This window comes from Pyrus communis, chromosome 17 (assembly GCF_041283825.1).
Source record: "Pyrus communis isolate YQ-2024b chromosome 17, ASM4128382v1, whole genome shotgun sequence".
Classification (NCBI taxonomy): Eukaryota; Viridiplantae; Streptophyta; class Magnoliopsida; order Rosales; family Rosaceae; genus Pyrus; species Pyrus communis.
Window position 1 is genome coordinate 1,089,031 of NC_142581.1, and position 10,621 is coordinate 1,099,651.

At 37.4% G+C, this 10,621-nt stretch overlaps 1 protein-coding gene across 1 annotated transcript; it reads right to left on the bottom strand.

Annotated features, from left to right (window-relative positions):
- Window positions 1-212: 212 nt before the first annotated feature.
- LOC137709303 (uncharacterized) lies at window positions 213-1,092 on the bottom strand. Its single transcript, XM_068448388.2, has one exon. It carries the CDS (start codon window positions 822-824, stop codon window positions 444-446), a length of 381 nt encoding a protein of 126 aa, XP_068304489.2. The 5' UTR covers window positions 825-1,092; the 3' UTR covers window positions 213-443.
- Window positions 1,093-10,621: the final 9,529 nt, after the last annotated feature.

Sequence of the window (10,621 nt, forward strand, 5' to 3'; positions counted from 1 at the left end):
GTTCCAATTAACTTCCAACAATTCATATAAACTTGATAGGAAAATTGGGTCAGGACTCAGGCGTAGGCGTACAATGCAGATTCCAAAACAATTATGTTCACATAAATTTGCTGTATGCTTCTTTAATTCTTATTGCTAATAAATAGCTTACCATGCAATTCATCTTTCCAAGTGAAAATTCAAGTTACACAATAGTTCTAGTATTCTAAATATAAAGATTAACTTGAAATTAGTATATAACTGTTCAAATAAAATAGCTAGTACAAAGGATACAAAAACAAAAAATAAAAAAATCCATGTCAAGAGAGGACGGAAAAAAAAATGCAAAATACAGGTTGATGATCTTTCTCGTACTTATTCATAATTAAGTCTACGTATGGAGAGACTCTATAACGAAAGATAAAAGCTCAATCAATTCAATTAATTTGATAATTAGAGGCTCCTCAGTTTTTTATGAGCCTTGAGAGATCATCAGTGGGATAATCCTCCTCAGCGTCCGAGGGTTTCTCAGCTGCGGCCTCGCCTTCTGGGGCAGCCGCGATCTCAAGCGTCTCATCGGTGGCCATGCTTCCAGGAGCAGCTGCATCGCCGCTGTGGGGAGAAGGAGCGGATGATACATCGTTAGCGGGGCTTGGGGCTGAGGCCGGAGTGCTGGCGTCACCACCACTGGGAGAAGGAGCTGACGAGCTGGAAGGTGATGGTGACGTGGTGGCGTCAGGGGAGGAGGCCGGGGAGGGGGCGGGTGGTGATGCGATTGGTTCTTGTGCTAAAACACCAGTAATGGCTACAAATACTAGGGCAAGAACAATGACTTGACGTCCCATCTTTGCTTCTTCTTGTCTGGTAATACTTTTGTGTCACCTTTTTTTTTTTTTTTTTTGTTCTTTAATTTGCAACACTTCTCGAGAGATAGATATATACCACTGCGTAACCAGCGTACCAAATTATGGAGGTGGAAGTGGGTGGTGATTAAGATTAATATATATGAGATTAGTGGGAGAGAGAGTAGGGATTATCTGTGGAGTAAGTTAATCGAAGAGAGAGAGAGAGAGAGAGAGAGAGAGAGAGAGAGAGAGAGAGAGAGAGAGAGGATATTGATAGTTTAATTTGGTTTTAGAGGGAAGGAGATAGAAGAGATATTATGGGTTCTCTTGGCTGGCCGGGTTTAGTGGATCATGCATGGTTCTAAAATCGTTGTTACATTAATAGAAATAACTATTAATGGAAGGAAAAACAAGGATCTTTGTTCTTCTTTTTTCTAACCTTTGGTATTTGGATTAGGGTTTGGTTGTTTAGATAGATTATGTGCCAACCAAGAAGTTAGAACCAACATGGACATTAATTACAAGTTTCAAAGTATGCTAATTCTGCGAGAAAATGCGAAATAAAATTTAGACCTATGACATAAATTAAATCTCATAATTTTAATTTCCAACCGAGAAGAAATCCATGATCTTGGTGTTTATTCCTTTAATTGATGAAAGAACCGAAGTTACATGCATGGTTTTGTGCATATATAGGAGTGATTTTTTAGTATGCTCGGAACACAGGATGGTACACCACGTGTTATTATACAAGTGGTGAGATACTTATGTTAAAAAATCAATCTAACAAACTTTTCAGATTTCCGCGCCTATATGTATATATACATATATGTGTGTATATATATACATATATATATATATATGTGTTATCTACACACTTATTTTTACTTCGAGTAATGTTAGGGAGACTAAATTAGCAAACCCAATGAGGTGTCACCAATAAAAAATGAGCATGTTTATCAACGATTAAGTAATAATTCAATCACCAATTCCGTTCACCCAAAAAAAAAAAAAAATCACAAACTTTCATGTCATTTAGTTTACAAAATTTAGTCTACAAATTGAGTCTCCCTAGTATTAATCTTTCAGTTCACACACACCCTTTGTTAATTTTTATCATTTGATATATATATATATATATATATGACATCATATTTTTACACAACTTTTCACACAAATTTTTGCAGGGCCAACTTCTTGATGTGTTTTAACGATCTATACAATTTATCTTTTAGGTTTTTTCTCAAAGATCATGTCTACCAAAAATATCAAATCTAAAACGATACGACCGTTCAAGGTTTCTTTGTAGAACCGTGTTCGTCTATTTTCTTTTGAATGTCTTAGGCCTCGTTTCGAATGTCGTATTAAGCGTTGGATATGATTAATAATACGGTAGCAGTTATTTGGTGTACTATCGTACTAAATAAGCACCCGCTTAATTATATGATCCATCAAATTTAATACGATTGACACTGGACAATTAATACAACCCAAAAACTCGGTATTATTAGTCGGGGGCGCTAACCAAAAACACGCTCAATTCTCTTCTTTGGTTTCACACATCTGCTCTTTGGAAAATCCTCTCCATCTTTATGAGCAGTTCCTCAACGAGTTCTTAACCTCAACCCCAACCGTCACTCCTCTGCAATTGGTCGCTGAGCAATTTCCCATCTCGTCCGCTGCTTCCTGCTCTGTCACGTTTCAGTTGTCAACGTCAAAGCATGACGATGTGGACAAAGAGGTAGTTGAGATCAGGAAGCCCGATTGATGTCATCAACAACAGACTTGGTAGCTCAATCATCTTCTGCCCCCAACAACGTTGGATCTAGCTCCGACAGCTTCGGTTAACTCGGACCTTTGCCGCGAATTGATTTATTTTCTTCATCAATTTGGATTTTCAATTAATTAGTAGTTGTTTTGGTTGGTGAATCGATGTACGTTCTGGGAGTTTGAAGATATGAGGAAGTGGGATCGTATGAGAGTGTGGGATTTGAAGCATGGAGAAGATGGTGAAGAAAGTATGAAGCGACTGGGAAGAGACCTGGATTTTTCACCTTCTCTTTTTATTTATTTATTTTTTAAAATTTTGCCTGTAATGATGTTTAATTACCATTTTTCCTTTTTGTTTTTCTTTGTTTTTTTTTTATTTTAATAATTATTGTGTGAATTTAAAAAATAATAATATTATAGTATGATGTGTTATCCGATAGACAAATTAATCCAATACAATACCAAACGCCCGACTAATTTAGTCAGTATTACCCGACGACTATTTATCTTATCCGACTAAAAGAGTCAGTACAGTCCGAGTTGTCAAACGAAGCCTTAATGGTCTTGGATTTGTCTCATTTTTTGCAACGATAATCTATAAATAATGTTCTAAAATATAGATGATTTAGATCGTTAAAAGACATTACGGAGTGAACTCTAGAAAAACCTGTGTCAACAGTTGTGTAAAAAAAAAATTGGTGCCACGGAACCGCCCCTACATGTAATATGCAGCTATATATATATATATATAGTTCTATCTAGATCAGGAGCTAGCTGGGAACTTCCAAACTTGGGAGCTAGCCAGCAGGGGGAAATTATAGGGTTCTAATAATTGGTAGCTACAAGGAATGACAAAATAAGATATTCGTTATGTAAGAAGGATGAAGTTCAAGAGTGTGATCCAAGTGAGGAAGATATCAATGGTCAAAACAAAGCCACTTGTCAAAAGATTAAATAGGTTGTTATGCATATAGTTGGTTAGTTAGAATCTGGTGCTTTGGTTAGAGAGAGTTAGTTGATATAAGGAGGTAATTAAAGAGAAGTACTTGCTCTGCAAGTTTAGCATTGAAAACTTCTATATAAGTGAACAATGTAAATCGTATAGTTTGCTTAAAAAAGTAAGAAAAACATTTCTACTAATACAACTTTCTCTCATCTCCTTTATCTCTCTCTATCTTAAAAGCTGGTATTGTAGCTATCTTAACACGGTATCATCGCCGACCGATCCGGTGCTTTCGCTCAACCTCTAAAGCATTTATTTCTCTTCTCTACCCTCTAATTTGCATATTTATGTGATTTTTGGCAACGGAAAACACACCAGTCGCTCAGAAAGTTGGTTTCTTCTCGTCTACCCACCAACTATTTGATCAAACGTCTCAGTCAAAGATTATTCACGAAATCTGCAAAATGGTCACTGCAGCTCAGTTACAGATTGTTCAGTCGCCGATTACCAGTCTTCTCTCCACCGTCTCCATTTCTGTTACGATAAAGCTTGATGATTCAAACTATCTTACTTGGAGCTTTCAGGTCCGATTGCTTCTAGAAAGTCATGGAATTATGGGATTTCTTGATAGTTCAAGAAAGTGCCCAGCAAGGCTCAACGACAATTCTGACATTGAAGGGGTTGAAAATGATTACTACCTGGTATGGAAAATGCAGGATCGTGCACTGATGTAGTTGCTCATCGCCACATTATCAACCACTGCCATTTCTTGCATCATTGGGTGCAAAAGTTCTGCTGAGATGTGGTTGAATCTCATTGAGCGATTCTCTACTATGACAAAAGCAACGATCTTCCAGATGAAGACAGAACTTCAGAATATCAAGAAAGGGTCAGAATCAGTTTCTGTTTATCTCCAAAAGATTAAGGATGCAAGAGATCATCTTGCTGCATCTGGAGTAATTTTTGATGATGAAGATATTATAATTCTTGCATTGAAAGGGCTACCTGCAGAATTTAACATTTTTCGATGTGTGATCAGAGGAAGGGAGAATGAGATATCTCTCAGAGACTTCAGGTGTCAACTCCTGGCAGAAGAAGCTATCATTGATCAGTCTTCTGACAGTTCTTCCGGATTATCCTTTGGTAATGCCATGGTTGCTGGAATTCAATCTGACAAAGGGAAGCACTTGCTCTTGATCAAGATCAACCAAGGTCCTCATCTGATTCATCCTTCAAGCACAATGGAGGATCCAGTTTTGCTAATTCCAATTATGGTACTGGATCTTACAACAATGGGAGTTACCACAACTATGGTAACTATAAAGGTAGCAATTTCAGGGGCAAAGGGAGAGGTAGATTTCAATACAATTCAGGTCCCATATTTTCCAACGGTAATCCCAGCATTCTTGGTACTCCAAAGCCATATCAATCTCACTGCCCGGATCACCCTTCTAAGATTCCTACTTGTCAAATATGCAACAAAAAGGGTCATGTTGCTGCAGATTGCTTTCAAAGACATACCAACACTGCCTCGAGCTCTCCTATTCAATGTCAAATCTGTTGGAAATATGGACACTCAGCCCTTCAATGCTACCACAGAAGTAATTTTGCGTATCAAGGGAGGCATCCAACCACTAATCTCAGTGCTATGCATGCCAATCATCAACCTTCATCATCATATGAACAATTTTGGCTTGCAGACACTGGTGCTACATCACACATGACATCTGACTTGGCAAATTTGGACCTCTCCATTTCATATCAAGGAACTGATACAATTACCACTACAAGTGGTGCAGGTTTGCATATTTCCAATATTGGCACGTCTAAATTGGTTGTTCCTCATCATTCCCTCACTCTTAAGAATGTATTACATGTTCCAAAACTTTCTCAACATTTGTTATCCGTTTATCAACTATGCAAAGACAATAGGTGCAGATTCATTTGTGATGATGTTTCTTTTTGGGTTCAGGACAAATCCACAGGGAAAATCCTACTCAAGGGGTTGTGTAGAGCTGGTTACTATCCTATACCATTCACCATTTCACAGCAGCAAGCTTCACCACCTACATCTCATTCATGTTTCCTTGCAAAACCAGTTCACTCAAGCATATGGCACAAAAGGCTAGGACACACATCCAATGCAATTACTTCTGCAATTCTACATCAATCTCAAGTACCTGCATCACTAGACACATGTTCATCCATATGTACACCATGTTTAGAGGGAAAGTTCACCAAATTACCATTTCAATTTCCTATAAACAAATTTGTACATCTTTTAGAAAAAATCCATAGTGATGTATGGGGGACCTGCCCCTTTACTATCTTATGAAGAATTTCGGTATTATGTAACCTTCATAGATGATTGTACTCGTTACACATGGATTTTTCCATTGAGAAATAAATCAGAAGTATTTGCCACTTTTGTTCATTTTCATGCCTATTTGAGTACACAATTTTCTGCTATAGTTAAAATATTCCAAAGTGATGGTGGTGGGGAGTATACAAGTACCAAGTTTCACCAATTTTTAGCACAACATGGGATTTTACATCACAAATCATGTCCCTATACACCTGAACAAAATGGTTTGGCAGAAAGAAAACACAGACATATTGTAGAAACAACAATAACCCTTCTTCAAACTGCCAAACTACCTAACCAATTTTGGGTTCATACTTGTGCTACTGCTACTTACTTGATAAATAGGATGCCCTGTGCTTCTTTAACCATGAAGTCACCCTTTTAAATGCTATATAACACTGTTCCTGAGATTAAACACCTCAGGGTATTTGGTTGCGCATGTTTTCCTTTGCTAAAACCATATAATACTTCTAAGCTTCAACCTAAGACAACAACTTGTGTGTTTTTGGGATATGCAAGTCAATACAGGGGGTTCATATGTCTAAATATTGCCACTGGTAAACTTCAAGTGTCTAGACATGTTTTATTTGATGAAGCTAGTTTTCCATACTTAACCTTCACATTGTCACATATTTCCAAATTATCTTCTGCATCATCACATATTCCAATGCATCCACCCCAATTAACTCCAGTCCTCACATTAACAAATCAAGCATTAACACCCTCATCTCAGTCCATATCATCTCCAACCACATAGTCCTTGACTATGCATTCATCTAGTGCCTCAGAATCTCTTTCTGTATCTCGAGCCTCTGAATCCTTGGACACATGTGCATCTAGTGCTCCAGAGTTTAATTATTTACCTGCACATGACACAACTGCTTTACACATACCCTGTGCCTCTTCCCTACATCAGTTGCCTCCACCTAGCTCCAATACACAACACCATATCCCTGTGGATCCTGATTTCCACCCTGAGAGACTAAATGTGGTTCTGTCCATACCAATGAATGTACATCCCATGTAAACAAGGTTCAAGAATGGGGTGTTCAAAAAGAAAGCTTTGTTAGCTACGGTTACTTCTAAACCCAAAACATTCAAAACTGCTTCCTAAGTTTCTAAATGACAGCTCGCAATGCAAGAGGAAATAGCGGCTCTTCATTCTCAACAGACTTGGTCCTTAGTCTCATTACCACCTGATAAGAATTTAGTTGGATGCAAATGGATCTACAAAATTAAAAAACATGCAGATAGGTCTGTGGCCAGGCACAAGGCATGACTTGTGGCACAAGGGTATAGTCAAGAAGAGGGTGTTGATTATTTAGAGACTTTTAGTCCTGTGGTAAAACCTACAACCATAAGGCTGATCTTTGCCTTAGCTGCTCAATTCAAATGGTCTCTTAGGCAGCTAGATGTCAAAAATGCCTTTTTACATGACATACTTCAAGAGGAAGTATATATGGCACAGCCTCCGGGTTTTGAGAGTGTCACACATCCTTCAAACTATGTTTGCAAACTTCCCAAATCATTATATCGTCTCAAACAGACTCCTCGAGCTTGGAATGAATGGTTCACCAGCTTCTTACCAAGTTTGGGATTTCAAGTTTCACAGGCTGATCCCTCACTGTTTATACAACAGTCTTCCAAGGGCACGGTGTTATTACTTTTGTATGTTGATGATGTCATTCTCACAGGTAGCAGCACTCAATTGATCAACCAAGTGATCACATATCTCACTGCAGAATTTGAAATGAAGGATTTGGGTCTCCTGCACTACTTCCTGGGATTGCAGATCAATTACAACTCAGAAGGATTGTTTGTGTCTCAAACAAAGTATATTAATGAGTTAGTTGATAAAGTTGACCTACATGACTCTAAACCGTGTGCTACACCATGTCTCCCATATCACAGACTCCTCAAGGATGATGGGAAGCCGTATCACAGTCCTGCCCAATATAGGAGTGTTGTTGGCGTTCTTCAGTATCTTACTTTTACGAGACCTGACATAGCATTTTCAGTCAATCAAGCTTGTCAGTTCATGCACAATCCTATGATTTCTCATGTTATTGCATATAAGAGGATTCTTCGATATCTCAAAGGGACATCCACTTATGGCATTCATTTTAAACCAGGACCATTGCATCTGCAATCTTATAGTGATGCAGATTAGGCAGGTGATCCAAATGATCGAAGATCAACTTCAGGCTTTGTTGTATTTCTTGGTTCCAACCCCATCTCATGGGCATCAAAGAAGCAACACACGGTATCCCGATCATCCACAGAAGCTGAGTATAGAGCGTTAGCAATCACGGCTGCAGAACTTGCCTGGATTCGACAGCTTTTCTGTGATATGCATATACCTTTACATTGCCCTCCGCTGATATATTGTGACAATGTCTCAGCTATTGCCCTCTCTACAAATCCTGTGTTCCATGCAAAATCCAAACACATTGAGATCGACTATCATTTTGTCCGTGAGAGAGTCACTCGGGGTGATCTTCAAGTTCAACATGTGTCTTCGACAGACCAATCAGCAGATATCCTAACAAGGGGCTTGTCTGCACCATTATTTCAGCACCATTGCAACAATCTGATGCTTAGTGTACTCGAGCATCAGCTTGAGGGGGGATGTAAGAAGGATGAAGTTCAAGAGTGTGATCCAAGTGAGGAAGGTATCAATGGTCAAAACAAAGCCACTTGTCAAAAGATTAAATAGGTTGTTATGCATATAGTTGGTTAGTTAGAATCTAGTGCTTTGGTTAGAGGGAGTTAGTTGATATAAGGAGGTAGTTAAAGAGAAGTACTTGCTCTGCAAGTTTAGCATTGAAATCCTCTATACAAGTGAACAATGTAAATCGTATAGTTTGCTTAAAAAAGTAAGAAAAACATTTCTACTAATACAACTTTTTCTCATCTTCTTTATCTCTCTCTATCTTAAAAGCTGGTATTGTAGCTATTTTAACACGTTGTAGTGCTTAAGATGATTATGATCTACTTCTTTCTTTGTCAGCTTCAAACATTCGCAGCAGCAGCCAGACTTCATTTCTCTGCAGGTATATACGAATTAGTTTTTTTTTTCTTAACCCAAACATGCATGAATTAGTGTCTCGTAATCAAGTTTGTACGTACGTAGGTGGGATGAGATTACACGATTATCAGCAACATCAAGTACAGCGTGTAGTGGGAACAAGAGCTAATTAAGTAAATTATGAGCCTCCGTTTCCGATTCCGTCTTCAGCTCCGTCTCAATCTCCATCTTCTTTGTGGTCTCACTACGAGGACTATTCGATCCCCGGCGGGCGGCGACCTGTGCACAGTAGACTTGAACCCTAGCTAATATATAACTCCGTACTCATCATCGTCAATCACCATGATCTATCATGCTTTCCGGGAATTAATTAGGATATTTATCCTTTGGTTTTATCATGGTTTTAGTTACTTCGATCAGCAATGGACCGAGCTAGAATTAATTTTCCATGTAAGGATTTTTGTTTGAACGTCGCGGCTTCACTTCTTTTCATATAATAGCATCTAGTTCGTTACTAGTAGTTGTAGTGTGTATATTAAGTTCAGATATTGATGCTCAACTGAGACGTTAGAAGAAAAAAATTGTTATCATGAAGAGATTTTTCTAAATAACCGGTATTCAAGCAGTGCTTTATGTTAGAATACAAATGGAGGAAATGATATGCTTTTTGTGTTTTTCAACTTATTTTATTACATGTGAAGTACTTGTTTGTATATTAATTATTATTAAATTGTTATTTTACACATAACAATGTGATAGTGCGACCATAAAATGTTATTATATACTAGCATATGAACACACACAAAGTGCGAGAAAAAATTTTATTTTTGTTTTTGAAATAGAAGGAGATAGGAAGAGAGTGATAGAGAATGTGGGAGTGAGAAGTTTTTTTTTAGAAAATGAGAATGAGAGAGGGGGAGAGAGAGAAAGTGGGCGGAGTGAGAGGTTTTTTTTTATTTTTATAATATTGGAGGTATTTTAACATTACTTGTAGGTGATGCTTCAATAAAAAACATTAAAATTTAGAACTGTGAAATTACATTATTACCCATCATTTTTTTTGTGTGATATAAAACTAAGTAATCTTTTCACATTTTTTATTGATAAAGATGATTTCATTAATTAATAGAAATATTACTTACCGGTAAGAATCATGAGTTATGGTGTCTGTGTTTTTCTTTGGGGTACAGGTTGTGGTCCATCGCTACGAAAAAAAGCCACGTCGAAAGAAGATATCATGGGGAAATAAAGAAGAAGATGAAATTATCCTTTGCATGGATTTTTTTTTGTACGGTGTGATCGATACTACACATATTACATTTTTTATACTGTATTTGTATTACATTTTTAATAGAGATAGAGTCCACTAATAAATGAAGGTTTCATTTCTATTAGATAAATGATACAAATATGATATAAAAAATATGATTAGAGTAACATTTTTGTTTCATATGCAATAAAAAGTTGAATTTTATAATATGAATCGGTGTTTCTATACACTGAAGTATATTAAAATTTTGGCATAAGGTGTACAATTTACTGTAAACGTTAAAGTCAATACCGCACGGCATAATTCATGTAACATACATGTATTGATTCAAACCACCAAGTTAATTAGCCCAAATCCTTTGTTTGGGCGTAGCAAGTTGGGTTTAGTGTCACGCCCTACCAACCAGAAAGTAGATAGGGTT